This window comes from Pyricularia oryzae, chromosome 2 (genome assembly GCF_000002495.2).
Source record: "Pyricularia oryzae 70-15 chromosome 2, whole genome shotgun sequence".
Classification (NCBI taxonomy): Eukaryota; Fungi; Ascomycota; class Sordariomycetes; order Magnaporthales; family Pyriculariaceae; genus Pyricularia; species Pyricularia oryzae.
This window is the reverse complement of record NC_017850.1, coordinates 5,064,291-5,091,958: the sequence shown is the minus strand read 5'-3', so window position 1 is coordinate 5,091,958 and position 27,668 is coordinate 5,064,291. Positions and strand designations below refer to the sequence as shown.

Genomic DNA, 27,668 nt, shown 5'->3' with positions numbered 1-27,668 from the left:
ATTCGTTGACTAAAAAAGTATACTAGACTAGACTATAAGTAGCCTAGACTAGGCTTAGACCGAGTACATGTACGTACGTTGGGATCTCACCGAACACCAGGAAGCACTCCGCATAGCCATAGCTGGTCCTATCTCACGTTAGTCTGCCGAGCTGCCTCTGTGTCAGACGTGCGTATTCCAATACGTGTAATTCGAGCGTTTCGAATCGGCGGCTTTTGCTGATCTTCTACGGAGTAGGTTCCGGTGCTGTGGCATCCGCTTTTGGTCGACTGGCACTAGCTCCGAATCTACTTCATTGATTCGATCAGATAGATGTACAGTTATGTCTATGATGCATATACATGACATGACAGCTGGGCTTATGCCCAAACCACTACAGTCTCAGGGCCACAGCCACCCCCCGAAACCCTCTTGCCTCTTTTTTTTTACAAACGTTCTCCGCCTCTAGCTTCAGAAAAGCCATGTATGTAGTATACCCGGGAAAAGAAGCAATGTCACTGTCGTCAGATATTGTACCGATGCCATTACAGAAAAGGATAAATCTCCGAGGAGACTATAATATCAGGGTTGAAGCTGTTAAGCCCCGATACTAGGTAGGAGGGCTCAAGAAACAAAGAACAAGAAATTGTGTAAGGAATTAAAAAAAATAAAAAATAAAAACAAAAATAAAGAAAAAAGCAACCTGCTCCAGCCACAACCATCCACAGAGACACACGACAGCGGAGCAGATCTAGGTCACGAGCCACATGATTTCACAAACGCTTAGTACAGGTTCAGCTCATTCTTGTACATCCCGAAGAATCTGAATCAGTTTAGACGTGCCATGTGGCAAGAGTCACACACATGTGATCAGACTCAACACAGAATGGCTGCGGTCCTTGGATGACTTCGCATACTTACATTAGGTAGTTAGATGTAGAAATGCGAGTAACCACGCTTGCGCCAAGATGCCAAATACAGCAGCAAGTATGTGCACGGCCTGGACTAGTTACAAAATAACTAGGAAATTAAGCATATGGAAAACAAGTCTCACAGTGAGTTTGGGAATCTACCTGCCTGTCAAAATGGGAATGGTTCAGAACAAGACAAAATCACTGGTTTCATTTAGGCAAATGGAGCTCAAAACACAACAAACACATTCTCGTATTATTTTGTGTTCGTACTTCATTCATCCTCTATTACTCTAGTGTGCTCTCTAACACCCCACTCTCAACCTCCCAAAGCACGTTCTTGGGCCCCAAATATCTTCCGCCATTCCAAGGCACCTCAGCACCAAACATCTCCCCCCAACAAAAAAACAAACGCATTTGGGGCTAACTTCAAAACTTTGGGGGTATCTTTATGTCGAAGAAAATGAACAATCAAAACGCAAAAAAACAGGCCAATATGATCGCTAAAATAGCTGGACTGTAAGAATAGAACAACATAATCATCATACAAAAACAGAAGTCACCCTGCAGGCCCCAGGCCTACAGAGAGCGTCGTGAAGACGAGAGTCGGATAACGTCGAGCAGGAGGGTTGAGGCAGGGGTTCCCCAGCATTGAGCCACATGTCTGAGCGAGACTTTTGTACTTTTCCAGTTTTTTTTTGTGATTTTCATGGTGTGTGAGGGACAAGATAGGAGAGGCTGAAAAGAGTGAATGTAGTTGGTGTGACAGTTAAGGAAATAGAGTCAAGCGACCGGAGTTTTGTCTCGATTTGTTCGAAACGAGTTGTAAAGAAAGGGTTCAAATGAATGTGGTGTTGTGTAGTTATGTGCGTCTCTTATGCTCATTGTGGCTCAGCTTTGAGGCCCTCGTTTCTCGAACGATATGTTTCTTGCTCGGTGACTTTACCCATCTTGTTCATCCACTGAACTCTCATCGGAATGACTTCTAGCCTTGTTTTGGAGTAGATTCGGACCACTGGGGGCCCGGACTAGCTCTTTTAGCATCCATTGAAGCCCTGGGTGACAATTCAAGGAGTATGGCACTTCCAGCACTGATCCTCCGTGCATGCCCCTTGCCGAGTTTGACACTGGTGGCACGATGGATATCGGCAACGATGCTTGACGGGCTGATCGGGGAGTCTTCCTCCTTATCGTGATCATCCTCCTCGTTGACGCTGGCGACCGTGTTCAACAGGCCCTCGCGGCTTTTGATGCGATCGACAGAACGAGGCTTTGTGAGACTTGGCAGTCGCCCGCTGACCGCGCCCCATCTTGCGCCGTCGTCCTCGTCGCTAGAAGGGACAGCGTCACCGGTAGAACCCCTGCGAGTCCAACCTGAAGAGTCTGCTGCGGAAGCACGACTAGCAACTCGATTAAGGTACTCGTCATCGGCTATCCCCGCCGAGTCGTCCTCGTTATTCTCAGGGTCTGGCATGCCATACTCCACAGAGCGGTGGGCGCGCTGCTTCATTTGGGAAGACAGCCGGTTACCCCTCGTCCGGCCTCCTGATAGCCATGATGCTTCTGAATCAATAGAAGCAAGCGACATGGACTGCGGTGGCTCGGGGGATGCACCATCAACCAGCATGGAGGTTGGTGTATCATATCTTGGTTTAGGAATGTCGATGGGCGCAGACGGGATAGGCATCGCATCAGGTAGTTCCTTGACAGTCGGTGGCAGCGGTCTATCTGGCGGCGGTTGTATCCTTGAGTCTCTCGGCGAGAGGGGTAGCTCGGGGAGGTCTTCCCGGAAGCGAGATCTGGTGCGCTTTGGAACGGTGGAGGCCAGTCCCGAAGCTGCGGGGGGTATAAAGGTAATATTTGTTGTTGTGGTTGCGGACGGCGGTTGAGATGTCGACATCGAATCCCGTGAAGTGTTGGAGAAGGAGGATGGCCCCGGGTTACGCTTCCGACCCCATTTGAAGATCGATATCCAGGACATGGGGCCTTTGAACGAGCTTTCTGAGGCCTTCAATGTAGCACTAGAGTTCTGCGACTGGTTTTGTTCCAAAAGCGATGATTTGGAATGGTTCTTCTTGGACCGTACAAATCCATTTGCCTTTGGACTGGTGTCGCGCGAGGTTGATGGAAGTGGCCTCTCGGGAACCTTTGCTGGAGATGTTGGCTCCGCAGGAATACTGTCCACACGATGGAACGCGTGTCCTGGCATGGGAGGCTCATCCGTCACGTCTTCAGCATCATCATCGCGACCCGGAACACGCTTGCCCTTGCTTTCTGACAGGACATCTTCAGAGTGCCGCCGTCGAGATGACGTTATGACCGCCGAGGTCTGGTCTGAGCCTGATACAGAAGCCTCACGTCCAAGCACACCACGTTCAAGATTCGGTAACGGGACACCAGCTTCCATCGCTTGCCTCTCTCTTTCTGCCCTTCGTGCCAGTCTCTTTTCGACTTTCTCTTGTTCGCGTTCCTGTTTTCTTTGCCTCCTCCGTTTGTCCCGTTCCATAAGTTCTCGCAGATCGCTCGCATTCAAATCGTCGGCCAGATCATCAACACGCTTATGTGCCTTGAGTGTCGCCTCCGGAATCTGTGCACTGAAGGCACTTCGTTGAGGCGCGGTCCTGGCCGGGGCCGATCCAGCAGGGTGATGCTGATGCCATCGTGGGTTGGCAGAATATCGGAGGGTCGGCTTAGGGGCGAGCGAATCGAGCGCTGAGATGCGGTAGGATACCTGCTCTGAATCTGAGGAGAGACTCGAATGTATCGAGCTTGCTCTGGGTAGTGAAACGTCCGAGTTGTACCGCTCCCGCTCCCACGGGAGGCCTCTTGTAAGGCCAGACTTGACCCTCCGAGTGTCCTTTCCGATCGGGCGGCCCGAGGACCAGGCGTCGGTGGCAGGGCGCAACGGGGTAAAATCCCGTGCAGCCTTGAGCTCGGCTTCCCTCTCGCGATCGTGGGAGTTCTTTCTTCGTTTGCTGAGCTTCCGCGCCATCAGGTGGCCGCTATCACGCTTGGATGGGTGTAACGTTGGAATAAGGCCAAAGAAGGAGTTGTTGCCTTCCAGAAGGTCCCCTTCGTGTTCCTTTTTCTCACCGTGCGTTCCAGTCATTGTTTGGCGGGGGGCATTAACAGGCCAGTTACCGGCGGGTCCTCCTCCAGGGATAGAACGGCCAGGCGGTGGGGCCGACGCTCGTTTTGACTTCCGCCTGCTTTTCTTGCGCCCAACATGGATCTCGTCCTGGTGGCCAGACTCAAAGCTATAGGCTGATGGCGATGTTCTTCCCTGTTGGGGCGTGCTGGCGAGATCGCCAGCATTCCCTTGCGCATTAATTGACGGTGATGGGGCGTTTTCCCCCGTGGCCACTGGGGCAGTCTGTCGTCGTGAGAATGGAGGCGCATCGCCTGTCTGTGTTTTGTCATGGGAGCGCCGCCTCCTGCTGCGCCGCCTAAATAACCAAATGGCCATGCTGGGCCCTGCCTAAGTAGGCAGCTGCAGCCCAAAACTTCTCAAATTTTAATCTGCTGCAGGTTAATGCAGGTCGTAAGGTTTGACACCGGCAACAGAATGAAGAGAGATCCCGGAAATTGTGTCGGGATCGGAAAGCATCATTGGTAGTGGAGACGTGAACGCTATGCTATGTTGACCAATTCGAGGGATTCCAGTGACTTAAGAGCTCAAAGTGTCTGTCGCAAGCTGGTTTTCTCAAGTTCCTTGCAGCTTGTGGCCAAGTCGAATACGTGGAGAAAGGAGCTGCTGAACTGTCACGCAAATATTTGCAGTCGCGCAAAAGACAACGAGGCTTGAGCAAGAAAGATGCTAAGCGAGAGCTCTGTAGTCCAATCTTCCTGGTGCAGGGAGGCCGTGAGTTAGGTGTGGAGCAAAAGAAGGGATGACGGGTGTTTAAGTTCGGACTGTCCGGGCCGTACCTGCTCGCATCGAGTTTGTATGCGCCTTTGTATTATATTTTTGACTCGTTGTTTGGACGGCCGTTCTTTTTTTTTTTTGTTCCTGGCAAGAGGCTGAATGGGTGAAGAGATGGGAGAAGTTGCTCGGTTCAGGTTTATGGAGGAAGAAAATGCGATCTAGACCCTTGGGTGAGAAACGGCAAGAACTGCTTCAGATGCGGGAACGGGAAGTGGGTGAGTGGGCAGGGCGGAGTGGGTTGCCAGCTGGGTGGGAATTGGTCAAAATATTGATTGGTTGACGAAGGGAATGGAAGGTTGACAGAAAGGAGGAAGGGAGCCCACGGGGGTAAAGTTAATGAATGACTGGGCTGATTGATAATGGATGTCTGTCTATCTGGACTCTGCCCGTAGCTCCCTGAGGTACATGAAGTCAAGTCCTTCTGACGCAAGGGGGGTCCCAGTAGTCGAAAAGACATCAGCAGCACTTTAAGGGAAAGGCGCTCGGCACGGCAGCTTAGCGGCAAGGTAAGGTACCGAAGAGTTGATCGATGTGGGGCGGTGGCGGTCACTGACAAAGTGGGTTACAAGTGGTAACTGATGCGACCTCGAAGGGCGACTAAACAAGAAGCGACAAAGTGTGGCCGAACCTAATACTTCGTACTTTGTCTGGTTTTTGTGCAGTCTCGTAAGGTAGCTTCGTTGACCAGAGTAGGAATAAGAAATTAGTAAAGTGATAGGAAAGGGAAGAGATCGGCGACCGAGGTATGGGGGCTATCTCTTTTGATTCCTGCGCAAATGAAGTCATGCAACCGAGACCAATCAGTCCACGTTAGATATATTTTACATTACCTACCTGCCTTACCTACTTAACCTACCGCCTTCGTAGCCACGTACCATCCTCGCTCTGCAGTTGAGAATTGGTTGGGTGTCTAGTTTGTTTTGTTTTCTTTGCCGGGCTAGTCGACATCTCAGACTGAAATGCACCTAGAGTAGATCTAATTCCGGTTCTAGTCCATTTCTAGATATTCCTCTCGTAAACAAATCGCGTAGGGTCTATCAACCTAGAACGCTCACGACCCTTATTGGATCTGGTTGACAACACAAACCTCGATGGAATGGCCGCTAACAGTGCACCGCTCGTAGCTCTGTCCCTTTATGTTATTTGTTTTCTTCCTTTTTTTTTTTTTTTTTTTTTTTTTTTATCTCTTCACTTTCTTTCCCGTACCCAAAAAGTCGGCGACACCTCCCGTCTGCTAGATAGGGTGTACTCCGTACTCGGTAGTTTACCTTTACCCCGGGCCGGTTCTATGTCGTCAGGTAGGCTTTGTGGACGATTTTGAGCTTAATTTGCTTTGTTGTCGCGCTATAGATGCGCCTTGAATTGTTCCACCATGCCTCCCTAGTCGACTTTTTCCCTATCTCGACCTACTTTTGCTACTGTATCAAGGCTTTCGACTTTCCAATTGGTCCTTGGCAGCAGACGGCATGGCGCCGACCGCTGCAAGCCACGGGATCCAAGGGTTGCAAGGGTATGAATGGGAGCGTGGATTACAGCCAGCTGCTCTTACATCGAGGGGCTCTGCTTTTGCTTCTGATGTTTTGGCCTGCATCAACCCACTACCTTTCTTTCGCATCTTCTTTCAGCCACGCTGTAGGCAATAAGTGGTTCTGCGTGTGATAGAGTTGGACCTACCCCGGAATGTTTTTATCTAATTTTTTATTTTTATTTTTCTATTTTCCTTTCCTCGCTTCTTTTCTTTTCCTCAAATCTTGGTACAGAGCACCTTGGTCAGGACTCATCTCTTGTTTTTACCGATACTAGGTGGTATTGTCACGTAGGGCATTCAAAAGATTAAATTGGGTTGTAAAGCAACACCCAGGTGTCGGGGCTCCCCGAGTTTCCTTTCCTTGAAACAAACATGTTTCCAACCCCATCGAGCCAGGGCCTTTTCTCTCGGAAACCTCGCGAGAATAATCAATGCCGTCAGCTGGTAGCATCGTAGCGTTACGGCCCATGTTGTAGGTATCCACCAACAACTGATATTGGACCCAGAACCACACTCCAGCCAGACTTGGCACCACGTCTTAAACGAGAACTGCACCCTGATTCCCTGAAGCAGTGGTCCTTTTCTGGAGTGTCTCTCCGATTGCATTTGTCGTACAAAATACAATCGTCAGTAAAACGTTGCAGTCTTGACAGATGACACCGCAGGACAATACTGTACAACGACGCCCATAGCAATTCTCTACCACCCACCAGCAACTCGGTATAGAGGATCCAAGGGATGCTATCCCGTTCTGCATCGCAGCTTTTCGACTACGGAGTACCAACAACCCAAGTGGCATCGGTGGCAACATCCCGGTCCCCGGGCCCAGTCCCAGCCACCTCTTTTGGCAGCTAAAATCTGGCAGGGATCATAACTCAGGGCATCATCCAGTGGCCCCCATTCGCCCACTGAAAATACTACTACTGTAGCCCAGCAGGGACAGGCCATGAGTAGGTTAGTGACGTCGCGCACTGGAGACGTCGCGTCCGCACCCTAGAGGATTGAGAATTCATCACAGGTGACGCATCTTTTTTTGACCGACATTCTGAACTTTGGGTCCCACGATGGAATTGGTTCGGGTACTAAGTTGCATGCGAGAGACAGTCACAACCATGAATCGGAATTGTGCTATGCTGTCTTGGTCGTTCACAAGAACTTGTGCATGCCTCATAAGGCGGGTTTTGCTGTTGCCACACGGAGCCCGCATGCAGCCTCTTTACATGCACCGTGCATTCTTGTCGAGGTGCCACGGCGTCGGGCGCAGATACCTAGATACCATGGCGCAGCATGATGTGGTGGCCTTTGGGTGAACGAGTCCCTGAAAACAACGGCCGTGGGCGCGTCGCACTCAAAGGACCCCTTTTTCGCTCCCTCTTTGTACATTATGCGCTGCGTGGCATTGTCATAATACTCAGTCCGGCAGTACTGTTGTAGCCCGCGAGCCGCACATTACGCCGTGTGTTTGAGACGGGCAGCTGACGCGTGTCTGTGTTCTGGTCCGACTTCAGCTGCAGATAGTGCAAATAAGTAGTCGAGCAGTGTATAAGCCGTTTGGAAAATATGCACACTTGGCACGATACCTAAGGGGTACGGGGCAAGGGGGGTTCTAACGGTTGGCAGTAGAATTGACTGGCGACTAGCTTGACACAGCCGCAGATCAAATCTAGAGGGGCAGCCGATCTACTGTTGATCTGCCCATCCGGCAGACGGCGAAGAACAAACGTGGCTTTCAAGAAATGCCAAAGTCACAAGGGAACTCGGAAGAAAGCCGCTGGTGAAATCTAGTGACCATGGACAATTTTGTGGCCAAAAGAAATATTGCTAGATTTAGTCAAGGAGTAAGGCTTGCATCGGGGAAATTTGCAATGCTAAAACACGGGAAGTCCCAGCCAATTCTGTGCCTCGCGCGGGGATTTGTGAATAGATACGCAGGCGTTGGCTGTTCAGCCCGAAACTATAGGCGTCTGGTAACGGAGGGTGTACCTAATGCATCATGCGTTGACGTTTGGTTTGCTATGGATATGGCGGCCGACAAGCCGGTAGTTGGAGATAAAAAGAGGAACTTTGCTCCGCTTGGAGACGATCCGGTCAAGACCGAAAATGCGCATCAAGAACAAATTTCCGTTTGGCCTGGAAGAGGGAGCAACGGAGATCAGTCGGAGGTGGGGATGAACTGGACGAGTAGTACGCTATGTTTGTTAGTTGCTGATCGACGGGATCCGAGTGCTTGCGAGTGGCGAAGGTTTGGAGGGGTAGCAAAAGAGGGTTAGGACTCGCACCAAGTCACCATGGCAACGGTCCCCCAATTGTTTACCATCAGGCTTTTAATTAACCAAAGCACTGAAACGCGCTTTTCCACGACACGCAACGCATCGATCGCATCACTGCCATCATTAAAGATTCTAGACTGCCAACAGGTAGTACTGTCCAAGTTGAATTTTGATCGGAACTAGGAGGCTCAACAAATCAATAAAGCACCCATATCAACCCAACCTGGCTGAAACACCGCTGCCAAAATGGCGTACAATCCGCGCATGTCAATCATCCCGCCATCGCAGCAGCAGTCGCGTGGCAAGACCAACAAGCGGGAAAAAGAAGAGCAGGACCTGATGATCCTGCGCGACGCCGAGATTGTGGGCTGCATCCGCGACCTCGGCTTCACCAAATTTGACTTTTCCGACCTCGAAAAGCCCAATCCGCTGCAGGTGCAGATGATATTCGAGCTGTTTGCCGAGAAGACGATGAACGTGACGCGCGAGACGGTGGACCCGGCGATGCGCGCCGCCGCCGAGGAGGTCTGCGGCAGCGCCGACTTTGGCGAGGCGCTCATGCCCAGCGACACCCGCAACCTGATGGGCTTCTACGCCGCCTTTCGCCAGCTGCTGGTCGCATGCGGCGTGCCCGACTTTAGCTTCTCCGACATGTACAAGCCCACTCACAAGCGTCTGGTGCACCTGCTGTCGTACCTCATTAATTTTGTGCGATTCAGGCAGGGACACGCCGAGCTGTTCGTTGAGCACTTTGACCGCGTGCAGGAGACCAAGAACAGGATCGACGTCCTGTACTCGGAGAACCAGGAGATGGACGCCCGGCTGGACGACATGAGGCGCAATCGGAGAGCTATGGAGAGCCTGGCGCAGGAAAAGACGCGGCGGAATGAGGATCTCAAGCGCCGTCTGTTGGAGCTGCGTCGGAACCAGGAGCGCGTCGCCGCTCGTCTGGAGGAGGCCAAGTCGCGAAAGACGGAGCTTGCGCAGCAGCTTGAGCAGAGGACGGCCGAAAAGCTGTCTCTCAAGCAGGAGAGCTCCAAGCTGCGACCTTACACACTGCAGAGCCCCTCGGCTCTGCAGGCCAGCTTAGCGGACCTGTCAAACACACTCAACGGGGAGCGGGCGCATATCGACTCGCTGGACCGAAGGGCACGCGCGCTGCAGACCTCTGCTGATTCATTCACAGTCGTCTGCGCGGACGTGGCGTCGTGCATCAAGCTGCTCGACGAGATTGCAACCGAGCTGGCCAAGGAGGATGAAGAAAGCGCAAAGAAATCCAGGCAACGCGATGCTCTGGCCGAGCGGGGTGCCGACGTCAAGGAAGTAGAGCGTGCCGAGTCGTTGCTTCAGCGCCAGTTGGCAAAATGGAACGAAAGGACCGAACGGCTGCGCGAGCAGAGTTCGCAGAGGGCTCAGGAGGCAAAGGAGAAAATGGAGGAGCTCAAGGCCATACATAAGAAGCTTAACGAGGAGCGGACGGAGAAGGGCCGAGATATCGAGACGAGGAGGGTCCGGATCGAGCAAACGGAGAAAAAGGCATGTCATTCTTCATTCACTACCCTTGTTTGCATTATTCTACGACAAAACACTAACCAATCTTTACCCGTCATTCACAGATGCTTGATCTGAAAGAACAAATTGAGCAAGAGGTCCACAATGCCCAGGATGAGTACCTCAAGATGGAGGCACACATTAAGCTTTACATGACGGAGATGGAGCAGTCATTATGAGCGACAGAGCGGTGTTGGGCGATACTATGACTGTGTTTCTTGCTATTCATTCTTATTTTGGGCACCTCGATGTGGTCATGGGGTCTGGTATACCAGGAGTTTGGAGTTGGGCTAGACATGCTGGGATTGAATTTGTGTATGACTAATAAATGTAATGACCCTTTCTTGCAAGATTATTAAGCTCGCAGCTCCGTAGACGGCGTATCTTTGGTGTTAGGTTCTAACGGGTATGTCTGAAACGACTCTTGCCGCTGAAAACGAAACCATCGACTGAGTACCCTCTCGGTCGACACTGTTCTCCCTGTCCAATGCCCAACTTCCCCATCTTGGCCAAGCCGCCGCGCGGCCACGCTCAAGACAGGAATCTCCTCCGTCGCCAGGCGTTCAAAGCTATCGACTGCAGCGCCAGGTGCTACAGAAGACTGCGCCTCCATGATGACGGCAGCGAGCTTGTTCCTGTGTGCAGCCTCGACCAGACCCGCAGCCGTGAAGCCGATGCCCTGAGCACTCCACTCGCTGGTTTCGCGGTGAAGAGCCAAGAAGTCGTATACGAGCAGCCGCGGCGGCTCACGCACGACAGGCACCTCCAAGTCCGTTCGCGTCGGCGCTGGTGGTGGGCGGACCTTGGATGCCGAGTCCATTGGTGAAAAGACTGCCAGGAAGGCTCGCAGATGCGACACGGTGGGCACAAATACCACGCGGATATGCCGGGAGATGGCAACTTGAAACAGTGGCGCTGCGAGCAGCTGGGCCTTTCGTTGGCCATCGTCGACAATGAAGGCCTTAGGACTCTCCCCTTGAGTTTCTATAGCCTTCCCTTTCCCCTTGATGATATCTTCGTGCTTGGCACGGCGCTCATCTGTGTACGGCGCCGTTTCACGGGAGCCTGACCTTTGGTCATGCCCGCTGGTCCGGAGATCGTCGACGAGTGCGGCCATGAAATCACCCCGGGAGCTGCAGATCATCAGGGTCGTCGGGTACACACATTGCGATATGATTGATGACAGCAGCTCTGAGGGGCGCGTTGGCGGGAAAACCCGTGGAGGTGGTGGTGTTGTCATTCTTGGATCTCGCCGGTTAGAAGAGCGGTGCCTGCCTCCTGGTATAAGACCTATTACGGCTGTTCATCCCCCATTTTGGTTTGCAGGACGCGGCGTTACCATGAAAACTGGTATTCCCGAGTATGAGAAAGAATTCTTTTTTTTTTTTTACTCCAAGGATGCATCTGTTCATTTTATGTTTATTTTTGTTGTTATTCTCTTGCTGAGCGTGCAACAAACAGGTCTCAGCCCAGGATGACCAAAGGGTCGCAAAGGCCCACCAGTTCCTTCGGCCAGACTCCACCTTCTCCCTTCAAATGCAATTCCGCCCCTGCCCCGAGCTCTAACCAACCCCACCACCGCCCGCATAACGTCACAACTCGAGCGCCGAAGCTTTCGAAGCTCATTTCCGTCCCTCCCCGACAGGACCTCCTGTCGTTTTCGGCCGACGCGTACCTCGGAATCGTAATACACGGGTGCTTAGCGCCCAGCGACCCGAGAGATGGAGTCCATCTCGCGCATTTCCTCGCTTCTTGAGAGCGGTAAGCAAAAGAGAAGAAAAGAACAGGGAGGAAGATCAACACCCTACACAAAAGAGAACCAGAACGCTGACGCCACCTTTGTGCCGTTCCTATGTTTAGCCCGAGAGCTCACCCTCGATGCTGCCTCGGCCGCCGCGTCCCGGGGCTCACGCACCTCCACAAGGCCACCGGACAAGGCGCAAATAAAGAGGCTTCTGGACAGCCGCAATGAGAGGGAGGTTCTGGATGGACTACGAAAGGTCATCGCGGTACGTGCCCCGGCGCAGGACGAGTAAGAAGAGACACTCGGTGTTGGGTGTCTTAAATCGGTTCTCGCTCGTGCTGACGACCGCCGGCGACCCCACAGATGATGTACCGGTCGCAAAATATTCTTCAGTTCTTCTCTTCCGTGGTAAAAAATGTCGCATCCCCGAACCTGGAGATCAAGAAGCTGGTCTACATCTACCTCCTTCACCATGCCGAACAAGAGCCGGACCTGGCATTGTTGTCCATCAACACGATCCAAAAGTCACTGTCGGACGGCAACCCGCAGGTCAGAGCGCTCGCTCTACGCACAATGTCAGGCATCCGCGTCCCCGTGATCAGCCAAATCGTCTCCCTGGCTATCAAGAAAGGGGTCGGTGACATGAGCCCGTATGTGCGCCGGGCTGCCGCCCTAGCGATTCCGAAATGTCATCGTCTCGATCCCACTCAGCTGCCACAGCTCCTTGAATATCTCACCACTCTGCTCGGTGATAAGCAGTACTACGTTGCAGGTGCTGCAGTCACTGCCTTCCTGGAGGTCTGCCCAGACCGGCTGGATCTGATACATAAACATTACAGAGCCCTAGTACGAAAAGTCGTAGACATGGACGAATGGTCACAGCTTTCGACTTTACGGTTGATGACGGTCTATGGGAGGAAATGTTTCCCGAGGCGGACGCGCACAGTAAAGATCAAAACCGTCAAGAACCATACTCCGGATCTACAGGACTTCTACGGGGAAGGGGACGGAACTAACAGTCCAGATAAGGAAGGTACAGACGGCGAAAAGGTTGTCATACTTGATCCGGACCTTGAGTTATTTCTTAATAGCATCAAGCCGTTATTACACAGCCGCAACTCGGCTGTAATTGTCTCCGTAGCGCGGAGTTTCATTGCGCTAGGGACAGACTCACACATCAGCTCCGCGATCGGCCCCTTGATCGCCCTCCTCCGTGGGCCACAGGACACCCAGCAGGCCGCCCTTTACAGCATTGTATCCGTGTGCCTATCTCGACCGGCCGAATTTGCGCGTTATGCGACGCACTGTCTCGTGCGCGGCACCGACACACCGGAAGTGTGGGAGCTTAAGCTGGAGGTGCTTACGCTCATCTTTCCGCACGCCACCCCTCACGTTAAGTCGTTGATCCTGTCGGAACTGGAACATTTTTCCCGAGGAGGCTTTGGCTCACAGCAGGACAGGGAGCTCATGCGCGCTGCCGTGCGAGCCATCGGACGTTGTGCACAGGCAGACGCGGCAGCATCTCGCCGGTGTTTACGACTTTTACTTGGGCAAATCACGAGTTTGGATGGTACACTTGCCGCCGAGAGCTTAACTGTCATACGGCATCTGATCCAGCGTGATCCAAGCTCTCACCTCTCCACCGTAGTCAGGCTGGCGAGAAATCTCGACTCTGCCACTGACCCATTAGCGCGCGCAACTATCGTCTGGCTGGTTGGTGAGTTTGCTGGTATCAACGATGGCGACAACGTTGCGGCCGATGTTTTGCGTATTCTACTCAAGGATTTCGCAAATGAGGCCGAGGTCACCAAGCGACAGATCCTGCTGTTAGCTGCCAAGGTCCACTTGCACCGTCTTAACAGAACTGCTGGGAATGACTCTGCCAAAAAGGAGCAAAAGCCATTAGTATCAGGTGAACCCCTGGAGACCGAAGGATGGGGAGCTCCTGATGAGTCGGAGGCGCAGTCACCCAAGGAGCCAGAGGAGGCTCATCCAACCGCAATTCTATGGGATTATACACTAGTATTAGTCCGGTACGACACATCCTACGACCTCCGCGACCGCGCGAGGATGTACAGGGCCCTGCTTGGAGTGCCCCAGCTGGCGACACTGATGCTACTCGCACCAAAGCCGGCGCCACAGGCACCAAGCCCGTCAGAAGTACGTAAGGGGTACACTCTCGGATCGGCAGCGCTCGTGCTCGCTAGGGGCGGCGGAGTTCATGGCCTCAGAGGTTACGAGCCGTTGCCCGACTGGGTCGAGGATGGCAAGGAACCGGATCCGATGCTGCGCGAGGGAGATGGGGCGGTCAAGAGTACATATGGCGAGACGCGATCAGTACCGGCTGCTGAGAGTCTTGACAGCGCTGTCGGGTCGTCAATGCCAACCTCGAAGGCCGTCAAGGCTTCTAATGGAATGGGCGAAAAGTCACTGGATGACTGGCTCGCCGAGAGTGAACATGAAGAGGAAGAAGACGATGATAGTGGTGAGAGTGAGGAGGAGAGCTCCGATGAAGAGGAGGAAGAGGAAGAGGAGGACGACGAGGATGATTCGGATGAGGAAGAAAGTAACGACGATCAGGGGGAAGGAGATAGACTTGTTGGTCGGTCTTAGAGCCTGTGCAAAACAGTCTTGATATAAAGTCACTGTTTTGTTTTAGCAGACTGGATAATATTAGTGTAGTGGCTGGCTGGTGGAAATGCTCAAGCCAACTACTTAGTCACTTACTGATGAGCGACACTCGAGGTACGGATTCAGGTACCTACCTACCTACCTTACCTAGGTACCTAGGTAGGTACCTTATGGAATGTGGACGCGATGCGATTCTCAATTGGACCAAAACTTGGTCGCACCATTTCATCGGCCCACTTATATGTGGATCCGCCAACATCCTAGTTTCACACCGGGCAAGATGGAACAAGGAGTTGAGGCCGAAGGTGGCTTGGGGGAAGCTCCTGAAAATTGACATTGCGCAAAATAAGAAAGCTGTCGTCACTCGTCTTCCAAGCTCCCTTGTACGGAGTACAGTACACATCATCTATCACCATCCCAGCCACCGAACAAGCAAAAAAAGCGTGGCCGATCAATTGACGACAGGTCAGTACTGACATCCACAAGTCGAATTGGAATTTCTTAGATGAGCATATTTGCTTCCTTGGAAGAATCAGATCAATTTGCAGCGCATCCGCAGCTTGTCCTCCCTTCGCAAACATCTCAACATCCGGACCTGTGTTGTGTAGCTCCAGCTGACCCAGCAACTCGAGACCTGTGATCCAGTTCGACAATTCTTGCCCTCGCGAAAAACAAAAAAAAAAAATCAACACCGCGCTTTATTTTTCCTCCCTTTGTAGCTTTCGGCCGCACGCCCCTCCGTAACCGCCGAAGATGGATTTCTCAGACTCCTTGTGAGACGACCCTTTGTTCCCAAAAGAAGACCTAGCGGTATCCTGGCCGTCGCGTCATTTTGACTGTTGGTCGTCGCTAACCTCCTCATGTCGCCGTCCTGCGCGGGCGTGCGCCTCGCTTGAATTTACAGCCGGATTGTCAACCTTGTGGTTGCTGTTGTTATGATCCTTGGAGGAATCTCGCAGTTCTTCTCCGACACGAACGGATTGTATGTCTTTGCCCGTCAACCCAAACCAGGTTCCCGAATTCGGCGCTTTAGCTGCGTTATGGTTTGGGGCGCGCACGATGTTGCGCAAACTTCCGCGCTCAGCAGGCTAACGGCCCTTTTTTTGTTGAAATAGCCAGGGAATAATCATTGGCTCATATGTCATTGTTTTTGGCCTTGGTAAGTTTTTGCTCGATTCTTTTGTTTCCCTAACGGACTGCGTATTGCGTGATCCAGAGTGGAAGCCTGGGCTTGCCCTACAAACCCAGGCAGTTATCAAAAACACTCGGCCCAAACAAAATGAGCAGTTCTAGGGGATTTGCGCTAATCCTCCAAATCAGCCACTGCGCTCCTCGAGTTCCAGATCCCGCCGCAGGTCTCGCGCTACGCGTCCTTCCTCTTCTCCTTCGTCGGTCGCGGTGCCTTTTACATCTTTATCGGTTCCATCCTGCTCAACGACGGTGCCCTGCGCATCATCGCTGGCTCCATCATCGGCCTCATCGGTGTCGCCTACGCCGTCCTCGAGTTCATCCCCTCCATCGAGCCTCCCGCCAATATGCGCGAGGCCGACCAGGGCTGGGGCGCCGAGCAGGTCTAAGAACAGGACCAGCTGTCCAAGCCCTTCGCGGGGCGAAACGGGCATTACAGGAACATGCTCCCCGAACGGCCGTTTTGGATCGGGGATCATCGTCCTGGGCCAAAAAGACTAGAGTTGGAGAAAAGTAATTCGGATGGGGGAAGTCTTGCCTGCAGGCGTGTTTTTGCGATTTAAGTGGAAGAGAAGCCGTAGATGAGATTTGATCTTTGGCCTTAGCCAGAGCTGGCGCAATGGCAAGCTTCATTGCACTAGGGGATGCTTGTGCTACAACATATATGTATCATTCACATGAGACAAAGCATCAGGATATATTATTATAGGTGTGATGACATTATATGATGATATGCAGTCACAACCCTATGCGAGCGGCACTTTCTGGAATTGATTGTGACCATAGAGAACAAACTATTGGTTGATCACGTATGCTTTACATGGAGTTTGTGATACGAAAATACCTCTATTAAATTGGGATGAGAGGGCGCGTTATGCTATCCTTTCCGTTGTTCCCAGTTGTACAGAATACTGCAGTTTCCGTCTATTGCGATTCATATGCCAACAATCAATGGTTATTTCTATGCACACAAAAACAAAACGTAAAAGATAAGTTTCATGATAACACAATCATAATGCTGCAGTAGTTTATCTCCCAAGCAAATGGATCAAAAAAGGCTGGCCTCATCAAATCAATGAGGTCCTCGAAAGGTTCCGGCGAGATTCGAACTCGCGATTCGAGGAATCAAGGAGAGGCTTCAAAACCTCACGTGCTAACCACTACACTACGGAACCCGTTCACGAAGCGTGTCTGTTCGTCATCCTGACAGCATTATGAAGTGTGACATGAGCTCTGAAAAGATCAAAAAGTTTTGAAAACTGCTAATTATCTAGGCATTTCAATGGTTTTGGTATTTTCCATGCTTGGCTTCAATCTGCATCAATTGGGTTCCCTTCATAGGGTTGCAGTGGGTCACAGAAATCGCAATATTGCGCACAGCAGATGGCGATAAAATTGAGATTTGGTGTTCTATACGAAACCTAGAGGACATTACCACCCCAGACCGCCGAGTGCGGTTCATTCTCATCATCACCAATTACAGGTCAAACCTCCACGGGAAGCAGAGTCCCCAGGACAACAAAACGCCCCCCAAAAAATACCTTATGCAGTTGCGTTCTCTCGCCACAGAAGAGCAATAGCCAGAACTCCTGCCCAAAAAAAGGAAAAGCCTAAGGATGCAAAACGGAGGAGATCCTCTCCGCGGGTATAGGTACAAGAAAGATTTCAAAAGCGGGCGTGTATACATGCTGGGCACAATATTGAGGCCCAAAAGCTTTGGGCAAAGAGGAATACAACGGATAATAGAAAAAGACAAATGAAAAGGGCTGTCGGCGGACTTATGGAATCTTGCCCCCTTTCTGATCAATAACTTGTCCATTCTCAAACAATGACGAGACCGACGAAATTGTGTAAGACGAAGATGAGAAAGAGGCAAAACCCCCACCGTTGCTGCTCCCGGCAACGGCAGCAGCCGCAGTCGTCAGGTGAACCGCGACTAGCCAGGCCGCAAATATATTGACGAGGTGGTGCAGTACGTATGCGTATGAAACACCATATATTGCCGCGTAGACCGCCGTGCCAGTGAGGATGATGCCTGAAACGTGGCGGAGTGGACGCGAAGTCACGCGCGGCACCATCTTACCGGTTGTATGTGTTTCCACCAGGACAATGAAGGGGATGATGGAAAGAACATTATGATGGGATGAGAAGGGTGTCATCCAGTTCAACGCCAAATTGCGGACCCAAACGAGCAGAACTGGTACGTCTATTGGCATGACCCATATCATGAGAACCAGGATCGAGTGAACATAATTGTAGAAATTCAGGTTGTGAAGATTTGTGCTGTTGGTCGCGGATTTCTCTGACGATGTAGCGCTCGATGATGATGGAGGCCTCTGTGCATCGGAAGTGATTCTTAACGCTCGCACAGTCGTTGTGAGCTGCACGACGCAGCAGACGACATATGCAAACTGGTATGGCACAAAGGTTGCAACGAAAAAGAGCAGTATTAATGTTGTGATCACGCGCCTGCGGGGTGAGCACACTCGGAAGGACGTCTTTGTTGACGAGGGAGATGCTGACCCATTGCGGTACCCATCGTGCCGGTTTCGCCATGCAAATCGGACCTTGAGTAGGCCAAAGAGGAACGATAGCAACTGCGACAACGCCAGGAAACTGTAATTGAGGGCAGCACAGGCGCCAATGCTGACCAGACCAATCAAAGGCACCATGAACCAGAAAAAGATATCCCGTGTACCGATCAGGAGGTCGTTTTGGTCAAAGTCGATGGCAGTGGGGTGAGTTGTATTTTTCTGGTGATGAGATTCGGATAGGGGTGATGCGCTCGAATAAGCTTCACGCTCGCCCATAACGATGGACGCGATGGTGAGACCGGCGAGAAGAAGAGGAATAGACCTCCTCAAAGCCAGGTCCAGGCCCTGGGTAAAAGGAATAAAGACACCGGTCTCATCATAAACATTGAACTGCTTGCGGAGGACAAGAGCAGCAACGAGTAACGGGAAGCAAGCAAATATAGTGCGGTAACGCATATAAAGCTTGCCCATGCTGCCTATGAAATCCACAGTCAACTTCACGCGTACGCTTGCGCCGCATGTTGGGTCAGTCCAAAATTGAAGACTGAGTCCATCCTCGCCATCCACCCTGGGTCTCATTGCAGGAGGAACGTAAGGAGCCACTCCATGAAGGCTGATGGAGGCTCGGCTGACGTTGACGTAAAATTTGGATTCATATGGTTCCGTCAAGTATTGCCTTACGAGTGGTGTGAATAGCTCCTCGCTACTCTTGCCTTGGCAGGCTTTCTTGCTTATTTCAAGGTTGTATGCCAGGAGACTTGATCGCATCGACGGAATCTTGACCTCGGTGACCATGGGGCGGTCGGACGGCATTTCGAGTTCCAGTCCAGTTGTAAGGAGATGCTTCAAGCCAATTCTCTGCACGCTGTGAGATTGAGAGAGATCGTTGAACTCGCTAATCAGGAAACCTGAAGTCGGGTCCGATGATTTGTCGACAATCGCCACAAACTGATACTCCGACGCAATCTCGTCCACGTCGTAGTGCAGATAGGAAAATGGAAGCAGTTCCTGCTCGCCGTCGAGATAGAAAGGATAGCGAGTCGACCGCGTTGAGCGAGGAAGCTGTATGACATCCGGAGCAGCGTTCTTGCAAGCCAGACGGGTAGAGCTCGTGCTGTCTCCTTCAGACAGATCCATTTTCGTCGAAAAGGAAGTCGCGGAGGCCTGGCCTTGTTGAGACGAGGCACTCATGCTGCAGAACATTACTTCAATCAGACTTGAATCACCAGAGTTACCCAGTCTCTGATCGGTCAAAATATTCAGCTGCTTCCCAGCAGGCGAATTAGGCGGTGGAATTGGCAGCAGGTATGCCCTCCCCTTCCCACCAGGCTTAGAACCGAGTCCACGCAACACAAATCGCTCTCCTTGCCTGGTAATGTCATTCGAGGTATCGTCAAGGATTAGTAGCGTACTTGCTGCGGCATGAGCTGAATCTCTCTCTGTGTTGCTCTCCATGCCGGTCAGAAACCACCGCTTCAGCTTGCGCATGCGTTCTGATCGACCCTTTGTCTGGGATGGTCGACGAATATCCACAATATCGTACAAGGCGCGGGAGACCACTTTGCGGAATTGATCGCACCACATGATGGCTTGGTGGTCCATACTAGTCCACACGGTTGGTATGGAAGAAGTGTAGACGGTGAATCCGTTCGTCCCCGGAACGAGAGACTCAATGCTTGCGTAGTCAGAGGGCACGATTGTATCGAGACCGCCACCAGCTACAGAGACAAGGGTCACCTGTTCCAGGGGGTTTTCCCTTGATGGCTTCAGGAATGCGTGGCGCCAATAGTCATTAATTTCCCGGTAGGTACGAACCATCAAACCGTCGAAAGAGACGGGGGCCCGAGCATGAGGTGCCGACATCGTCAGGATGGTGTTTATCGAATTGGCTTGATAATTTGCCATTGTCAACATGGTGCGAGCCACCACGCCACCCATGGAGTGGCCAATAACGATGACCGAGGTTGGGTCAGGCACACCCGATTCCCGCTCTGATTTGCGCGGATCCAGATAGAGAGATAGAATGTAGCGCACGGCTTCATTCAGATATTCAGCCTGGTCCAGTAATGTCCGTCCATGAAAAGCAGTAAAGTCCTCGTTGAAGTCAACCGAGAAGAAGTCGAGAGGCCGAGCGCCTCGCCTAAGCGCTCTTTCGTCGTGTCGTACAACATCGCGATAGTACGTTGCTGCTTCGGAAGCGATCGACCTAACCTGTCTGTAGCTTCCAGCATTTCCTGGGATGAAAAGGACCGGTATGCCCCTCAGCTACGCAAAGAAAAGAACAAAACAAAGAGAGAAAAAAATCTTAGCACAAGGCGGGTGACTTTCGAGTATCTGTTTTCTCGGCCGGCCAACTGCCCGAGACATCCCAACTCACGCACCTTTGTGTCCCGGTCAATACCGGCATCCCTGTAGAGGTACAGAGAGTATTTGCTGGCAAAACGGGTATGTTCGGTATCGAATTCGTCGAGCTGGTGGTACGAGGGATGCATCCAAGCCATCCGGCAGCCTTTGGGGTCAAGTTGCCTTGTATTGAGCGAATGCACAATGAGGCCTAGGCAAAACAGCCCCGCCAATGTGACCATCAACGTGCGCATTGAAGTATACCATGGGCTTCTCGATCGGTAGGTCTTTGTACTGGGCCCTCGCCTCCCCCTCGACTCAATTGAAAGCTTTTCCATCATGGGACTTGTGGAAGAAAGGCCGTCGATGGCGTCGCCGGTGGTGCGAGGAGGATTGGCTACGGTGGTTTCGTGGGATGGAGAGCTTATTAGGTCTGGTTCCTGCTCCGGCGATGCATCACGCGACAGTGCCGGCTTCCAATTGAAGTTGCCTGAGCGACGGCTCCTCGCAGCTACGGACCGCAACTCGGCACTTGTCCTCCTCTTGGTTATTCTCGTTGTCGCCGGCCCGTTCTCGGCTTCGTGGTCGTCGCGGTCGTCGTTCAGATCATTGACGGCAGTTTTGCTGGTGTTCTGGTCAAATCCGGACCCCGGTCTCGGATCCGAATCCTCCTGCACGTCGGACGACTGCTTGGCGTTGGAGTTGCTGGGTTGGTGGTGTGCTAGGTGCCGGTCGACCCCCACCAGATTGGTCCGTGTCCTAGCAGGCGACCACTGACTGCCGGGTCTTTTCTCAGACTCGCAGCTCAAGCGGGCTGGCATCTCCAACCATAGAGATTTGGATAACGGGCGGCCGCGGAGATCTGGTGGGATTTGAGATCGGATCAACCGTGATAATGTGTTTTTGTTTTTTCGGATTTATTTTGGCTTGCTGGGGTGGATAGAATATAAGGACAAGCTTCCCACTAGTCCATGGCCCTATGACCGCATGTTGACAGGGATATTGTGTCGCAAAAAAGTTGATAAGCTACCTGGAATCGCCCAGAATTCAATGATTCGGTTCGAGCTCGGCACGTCGAGACTCGAGTCAAAATAGCTCCACGAAAATCCAGACTTAACGTCTCCATATCACTACAAGGGACCAAACTGGCAAACAAGATACTACATACATACCAGTAGTACACACCTTGTGTATTTACTAGCAAACTATTTTGCAAAAACCTTTTTTATTTTTTAAATCGTAATCAAGGTGGCTTTTCTGGACATTAACCCATACATTGCAAGGAATTGCCATTGGTATCTTATCTCGGTGATCACAATGGGAACCAACAAGAGCCCGAATTGCGAATGCTACTCGTCAGCCCGGTCTTCCCGGCATGGATCACCCTGCCTCGTAACTCCCATTATCCTACGGCTCGGGTGCCTCGGCGTGGTCTGTGAAAGGATTTTTGGCATGGAAGTTTGTCCCGATGACCGTGACTCGCCCTTGGAGCATTCCTCACCCAGATGCGGTCCTCTGCCAATATTTTGCCTACCATTTTCAGGCCCATTTCAGAGTTTAAGTCCGTTCAAGTTCTTTTTTGCAAATGGATCGATCTATCAATCCGGTGGTTGCCAAGAAGCACAAGCTGCCTCGAGCTGATTTCGGATAATAAAATACATCACCTATCGTGGGAATTCCCGCTAGCGAGCGCACTAAGGTGTAGTGCCGTACTGTACATGTACGGAGCATTTTATAATTACCTTCTTACAGTACGCACGTGGCCTGAAAATAGGAACCTGGCTTGCCTGGTAGAGTACCTGAGGTAACCCGTGTTTGACCGTGGCGCCCCGGCTTTAATGAGTAACGCGGATTGTACCAAAGCTAGTTCCATCGGTCCATGTCAAGGCCTGCCATCATCCCTAGCGTGGTGCCACCAAACTTGCTTACTGCAACTCTGAATCAATCAACAATTAGCAACACTACATAGGAGGTAGGGCCCCACCCGGTCTGTTCGGGCAATTGGATTTGGAAGACCATGTCGTAATACTCCCTCCCTCCTGCCAAGAACGCGGCTTGTTTGGAATATTTGTAAGATATGGGAGGCCCATGCATTCCTGGGGTTTGGTCTTGATTCACCTGTTGGGTCTGTGTCACGGTGTTTTTGCCTTTTTCCGTTTTTTGCTACCCCATGGGACAGTTTGGGATACCTGGATCCGAAGTTGAGTTTCTTGGTAGGAAGAAGAGATGAACAGGCTAGGCTGGATGTTGGTACTTGGGTAATTATGCCTAGTACGCGGTACGCAGTAAGGCACTCAAGAAGTGCCTGCTATGTAGGCTTTTGTGGGATGGCTTGGATGGATGGATAATTGGATACACCCCACGGTTGCTGTCCCACCAAGCCCACCCAAGATACCTAGGTACCTACCTAGTCTTGCTACGAAGTAGTATGCATTGATCGAGTTCCCTTTGCAACGCCTCGTGGTTGGCTTGCGCGGTAGTTGAGCTCCATATTCCGTACCTTGGCCATCGCTTAGAGGTAACCAAATTCTCCTCTACTACGTCATGCAAATGGGGGGTTTCCATTCTTCTTAAAATGTCGACTTTCATGGTCAAGCGCATCGTCGATCGAGATAATAACAAAGCCCACATTGCGACATGGCAACAAACGCTTAATTCCTCAGTAGTCACAAAACGAGCCAGATTAACTATCAAAGGTGGTGGCACGTTCTAGTCTAGCGGTAGGTGCTGGATTACCAAATCAATCACCAACATCCCATCCCAACCCGCGCAATCCGACGCGCTGTGGACCAGCGCTCAGTAGCACTCACTGTACAGTTTTTGTACATGCCGGAGGTCCGGGCGTTATTATCCCACCAAACAAAATCCCCATCCTCACCCGCCAGCGTCGAGCCGAGGGCTGTGAACATGCCACTGCGCAATTGTCGATATTTTGCACCCTCAGGCCAAACCTATCTTGTCGATGCCCAGGCAAAAACATCAACAATGTTGACATGTTACCCCTCATGGGGGGAATGGCGCAGTGGTTAAGCGCCATGGCTGTTACTTGAGTAACGTAGGTTCGAATCCTGCTCCCTCCACCTCCTCCCCGCTTACCCGTGGCAAGGATAACCCGGCTGGCTATCGACAACAACCACCCGCCTGTGCCGTCGAGCCCACACTTGTTGGGAACTTCGTCTCCATGGCTACAAACGACCGACAGCTCCGCTGTTTGGACACAGGCCCCTCTCGATGAAGAGCCGTCAACTGCCGTCAGACGAATCCTCCGTGCGCCTGAAGGCACGGGGTCGCGTCAGTGAACAAACCTGTAAGCAGGACCGGGCACGAACCCGGTCAGGCTCGATTCGCTTCTATGCCCTTGTTTTCCGCTGTGTAAATAGAGAAAATAGAAAGCGCGCCGAGATACCCCTCGGGAGGTTGCTAACGGCCGGCTAATGAGCCGGGCCGAGCCCGGCGTTAAATATTACTACTACTACTACTACTAATGTTACCCCTCATTAACAATACAGCCGCTCAATTGTAGAACCCGTTTATAGAACAAGCGTGTTTCCCCATGGCAGTAGAAAAAGAATTTCAGGGCTGTCCCATCAATCGCCCAGTGCATGAACCACTGATAAAAAAAAATTCAATTAAGATAAAATAAGAAATGCCCATACAGTAAATTTATGATCGATCACCATGCCGTTTGACAGCGAACGAGCCACCGCGGTCCTGGCTTCGGTGTCGAGCGCCGGACTCGCCGCTAGCGCCACCGGGCCTATCCCAGCCGGCTTCAGACCCACCATGGACCTCTTCGTTTCCTTTGGAGCCAAGCAGGTTGAGCTGGGGAACTCGTTCGTGAAGAGCGAGTGCGCCGAGGCACCAAAGGTTTACTTTGAAGCCGAAGATGCGGCGACATATACGCTCTTCCTCGTGGACCCCGACGCCCCGTACCCCAACGATAACAAGTTTGCAAACTGGAGGCACTGGGTCGTCACGGGCTTGAGGCCGGCGGCTTCGGGTTCACAAGGGGGTCAGGATATCGCCTCTACCGGCACAGCCTTGACGCAATACCTGGCGCCAGGGCCCAAGGATGAGTGAGTTCCTTTGGACATGCAGACACCTTGCGCAATTTTTTTTTCTTTTTTTCTTCTTCGGTCTCTATTCCAAGTAGCAGTTGCTAAACCGCGCGCCTGCTCAACCACCTGCTGACCTGTTCGCAAAGCTCCGAGCCGCATCGATACTTGTTCCAGCTCTTCCGCGAACCTAAAGGGGGCCTGGGACACCTGACCAAAGCCGATATCGGCGGCGAGGAGTTTGTCGAGCGTCGCTCCTTTGACAGTGTTGGCTGGGCTGCTGCCCGTGGTCTAGAGCTGGTCGCCGCGAACTGGATGTCTTGCGCCTCTGATGCATGGGTGCGCGCTGAGTGAAGCATGATTCCAACTGAATTGGTGATCCTAGGGCATAATGTTTTAGGGAAATTACCCTGAATGTTCTACCATTTGGACTTTACTTTTCATTTGCTGTACGTCCTTGGCACCATGGCTGACATTGAGTATGAAAATGTCAGGCCAGAGGAGCGATTGGCGATTTAACAGTCTGAGAAACCCAAGGAGAATGATGGTGTGAAGGGACAATAGCATGGAAGCTTCTTCGCCTCAATACACCGTGCAGGTGTCGAATAGACGCGGGGTGTATAGTGAAATTATATGTAGTGTTGAAGCTTCGGAATTTCCCCTACAGTAGTACAGTGAGACCAGTGATTAAGAACGGCCCCTAGGCTGTCCAAGAATGAACATCCAAGTTGAAGAAGAAAACAGCGCGGTAGAATACTAGTATTCATCGCCTGTCTGACCGATGGTCATTGTCCGAAGGCCTGTACCTGAAATCTTCATACCTAGGGGCTAGGCCATCACCGAAACGACCCCCTTGACCATATCGCCCATACCCAGAATTCCCGCCTCCGCCACCGCCACCATGCCTGTTACGGCGGCCACCTCCACCTCGAGGACCACGCCTAGGAGCAGGAGCCTCATATGATTGGGGTGGGAGGGGTTGGCGTGATGAGCCATGGCCAGATCCACCAGCTCCTGCTCTCGCACCACCACCGTTTGCATGCCCACCAGCCTGGCCGCCCATCTGACGACGCTCGCGTTCACGGTGCGGGGGCCGAATTCCAACAAACATCTCTGGGCCGCGGTCTATGAACTGGTCACTTCGAGTAAAGGAGTAACGGTGGCAATCGCGGCCTACGTCGCGATTTGGGTCCTTGGAGACGAAGCCGTTGAGGTTGTCGAGTCGCCGGCGAGCAAGATCAGCAGAAACGGGCTGCCAACTGATAGACGGTGATGTGCGTGTACGCTCGTGTCCATTTCCTCGGGCATCGCCGGCACCACGTCGACCGCCCATGTTGCGAGGACCTGATGGTGCAGATTCTATGCCCGGGTACTGGTTTGCTGGGCCGGTAGGTACAGCCCGCGATGCACCGTTCGGTCCTGATGGCGGTGCGGTTGTTTTTGGCTCTGCAATGGCGACTTGGTGCGTTGCAACCATGATGTCGCCCTCTTTCTGGTACACCACCTCCCACCTAGAGACGTCGCCCCTTCTGCTACTTCCCTCTGCCTTCTCCTTGGCGATCCAGTCACTAACCTGATCTGACGGGATGAAGTCAACCCAAAGCGCTTTCCTGTTCCTCTCGTCTGGCCACACTTTTCCGTGGAGAGCTGTCCGTACACGGGATGCGGCTGCAACGGATTGGAACTGTACAAGAGCGTGGGTACGAATACTGTCTACCCACAACTGTGACAGTACCGAGCGATCGGGTGCCGCACCAGGGCTCATGGCCAGTTCAACAAGATGATCCTCGACAACGTCGGCTCGAAGCGGGCGCATAAAGTTACCAATGAACAGACTATCGGTTGCAGGGTGCAGCGCAGGCTCAACAGAGTCATCCCCATCTCTTGCGCGAGGGACGTCGTAATAAAATTGGTCTGTACCCTGTAGGGCGGCATCTTTCGCAACGTCCTTCATGTCGATATCGCCGTCTCCCGACTCTTGCTTATTTGAGGAAACCTGCTCCGTGTCTTGCTGAGCTACCGGCGAGTCGGCTCCGTAGTCAACAACATCCTCTTGCTCCATCTTTTGGCTGGACTCTGGTGGGGCTCCGCGTGTAGCATCTTTTGCCGTTGGTGCGGCCTGATGTTCCGCACCTTCCTGCATGGTGACATCTTCATCATCGTGGGTGGCAGATACAGGCTGTGAGAGATCACTGGTGACTGGATCGGCATCATTGCCACCGTTCTCCATTACGTCGCTATTCTCCTGCCGAAGACGCTTCCTCGGTGTATCATCGTGAGGCGGTGGCGGACTGGCTGAGCGACGCTTGCGTTTCTTCTCATCGCCGACTGCATCAGCCAAAAGAGCTGCGGGCGCATCGGAATTTGCAATTTCTTGCGCCTCTGTCGTGGTCTCGTTCGGCAGGTCCTGCGCAGGTTCGGCTTGTTGGGGTGTTGCGGTTTCTTGCACAGCTTCAGGTTGTTCGGCTGCAACATCTGTCGATTCATCGGCGGGGGGTGATTGATCATCAGGCTTGGGCGCATCGGCTTCAGGTTCCTCCTTCAGCTTGGCTTCATCGTCGCTTGTCAGGCGATCTACCAGTTCCTGCTTTAGGCCATTGGTAGCTAGGCCTCTGCGAGTGAGCTCGGCTCTAAGGTCGACAACCTTGTTTTTACTCCAGTCAGTCGTCATACTGATTCAGCGTGCCGCGACCGGAAGCTTTCTTTCTTTTTTTTTTTTTTGTGGCACTGCTGTGACCACGATGTGATAGTCTTTGTTGCCGCGCAGTGCACTGTTGAAGAGCGGAAGAGTAAAGTGGCAAGCAGTAGGCGATGGTAGCGATTGGGCGGTTAAGCAGCCCTGGACAAGGCCACAAGCAGTAGGTATCGAATTGAATGATTATTATCTGTCTGAGAATGTTCTGGAGGGCGACAGCGCGTCGTTGTGTGTAGACGGTAATCCAAGGAGACGCCCGACTGGCCGAGAATAGCGGCAGATCTTGAATTCTTGGGTTCTAGCGCGACGCGAAT

General features: G+C 52.2%; 8 protein-coding genes, 1 non-coding gene and 1 pseudogene across 10 annotated transcripts; 5 read left to right on the top strand and 5 right to left on the bottom strand.

Moving 5' to 3' along the window:
* Positions 1–1,073: 1,073 nt before the first annotated feature.
* Positions 1,074–5,509, bottom strand: MGG_01849 (uncharacterized protein). Its single transcript, XM_003714821.1, has 2 exons — positions 4,818–5,509; positions 1,074–4,736 (listed from the first exon to the last, which is right to left on the bottom strand). The coding sequence occupies exon 2, from the start codon at positions 4,354–4,356 to the stop codon at positions 1,876–1,878; it is 2,481 nt and encodes an 826-aa protein (XP_003714869.1). The 5' UTR covers positions 4,357–4,736; positions 4,818–5,509; the 3' UTR covers positions 1,074–1,875.
* Positions 5,510–8,683: 3,174 nt separating this feature from the next.
* On the top strand, positions 8,684–10,585 carry MGG_01848 (kinetochore protein nuf-2). The gene is made up of 2 exons (XM_003714820.1): positions 8,684–10,149; positions 10,230–10,585. Exons 1-2 carry the CDS (start codon positions 8,860–8,862, stop codon positions 10,341–10,343), a joined length of 1,404 nt encoding a protein of 467 aa, XP_003714868.1. The 5' UTR covers positions 8,684–8,859; the 3' UTR covers positions 10,344–10,585.
* MGG_01847 (uncharacterized protein) lies at positions 10,140–11,660 on the bottom strand. Its single transcript, XM_003714819.1, has one exon. The coding sequence runs from the start codon at positions 11,402–11,404 to the stop codon at positions 10,520–10,522; it is 885 nt and encodes a 294-aa protein (XP_003714867.1). The 5' UTR covers positions 11,405–11,660; the 3' UTR covers positions 10,140–10,519.
* A 225-nt stretch (positions 11,661–11,885) lies between these two features.
* MGG_01846 (AP-3 complex beta3B subunit) lies at positions 11,886–14,521 on the top strand (the record flags this gene model as incomplete). Its single annotated transcript, XM_003714818.1, has 3 exons — positions 11,886–11,925; positions 12,025–12,173; positions 12,272–14,521. 3 exons carry the CDS (start codon positions 11,886–11,888, stop codon positions 14,519–14,521), a joined length of 2,439 nt encoding a protein of 812 aa, XP_003714866.1.
* A 771-nt stretch (positions 14,522–15,292) lies between these two features.
* MGG_01845 (uncharacterized protein) lies at positions 15,293–16,116 on the top strand (the record flags this gene model as incomplete). Its single annotated transcript, XM_003714817.1, has 4 exons — positions 15,293–15,312; positions 15,444–15,521; positions 15,655–15,698; positions 15,860–16,116. 4 exons carry the CDS (start codon positions 15,293–15,295, stop codon positions 16,114–16,116), a joined length of 399 nt encoding a protein of 132 aa, XP_003714865.1.
* A 700-nt stretch (positions 16,117–16,816) lies between these two features.
* MGG_20024 lies at positions 16,817–16,902 on the bottom strand. Its single transcript has one exon. It is a non-coding gene; the product is annotated as a tRNA-Gln (tRNA).
* Positions 16,903–17,100: 198 nt separating this feature from the next.
* MGG_01844 (GPI inositol-deacylase) lies at positions 17,101–21,531 on the bottom strand. Its single transcript, XM_003714816.1, has 2 exons — positions 20,643–21,531; positions 17,101–20,526 (listed from the first exon to the last, which is right to left on the bottom strand). Exons 1-2 carry the CDS (start codon positions 21,423–21,425, stop codon positions 17,506–17,508), a joined length of 3,804 nt encoding a protein of 1,267 aa, XP_003714864.1. The 5' UTR covers positions 21,426–21,531; the 3' UTR covers positions 17,101–17,505.
* A 2,081-nt stretch (positions 21,532–23,612) lies between these two features.
* MGG_20023 lies at positions 23,613–23,684 on the top strand (annotated as a pseudogene). The gene has a single exon. The product of its transcript is annotated as a tRNA-OTHER (tRNA).
* Positions 23,685–24,282: 598 nt separating this feature from the next.
* Positions 24,283–25,013, top strand: MGG_01843 (phosphatidylethanolamine-binding protein; the record flags this gene model as incomplete). Its single annotated transcript, XM_003714815.1, has 2 exons — positions 24,283–24,680; positions 24,809–25,013. The coding sequence occupies 2 exons, from the start codon at positions 24,283–24,285 to the stop codon at positions 25,011–25,013; spliced, it is 603 nt and encodes a 200-aa protein (XP_003714863.1).
* A 409-nt stretch (positions 25,014–25,422) lies between these two features.
* MGG_01842 (uncharacterized protein) lies at positions 25,423–27,441 on the bottom strand (the record flags this gene model as incomplete). Its single annotated transcript, XM_003714814.1, has 1 exon — positions 25,423–27,441. The coding sequence occupies exon 1, from the start codon at positions 27,328–27,330 to the stop codon at positions 25,423–25,425; it is 1,908 nt and encodes a 635-aa protein (XP_003714862.1). The 5' UTR covers positions 27,331–27,441.
* Positions 27,442–27,668: the final 227 nt, after the last annotated feature.

Bases quoted from the DNA above. Each gene is read 5' to 3' on its own strand.
- MGG_01844 (XM_003714816.1), bottom strand. From the start codon at position 21,425: ATGCCAGCCCGCTTGAGCTGCGAGTCTGAGAAAAGACCCGGCAGTCAG. The intron at 20,527-20,642 runs GTGCGTGAGTTG...TTCTTTGCGTAG, and splicing joins GTATTGACCGGGACACAAAG to CTGAGGGGCATACCGGTCCT.
- MGG_01848 (XM_003714820.1), top strand. From the start codon at position 8,860: ATGGCGTACAATCCGCGCATGTCAATCATCCCGCCATCGCAGCAGCAG. The intron at 10,150-10,229 runs GCATGTCATTCT...CGTCATTCACAG, and splicing joins TCGAGCAAACGGAGAAAAAG to ATGCTTGATCTGAAAGAACA.
- MGG_01849 (XM_003714821.1), bottom strand. From the start codon at position 4,356: ATGGCCATTTGGTTATTTAGGCGGCGCAGCAGGAGGCGGCGCTCCCAT.
- MGG_01847 (XM_003714819.1), bottom strand. From the start codon at position 11,404: ATGACAACACCACCACCTCCACGGGTTTTCCCGCCAACGCGCCCCTCA.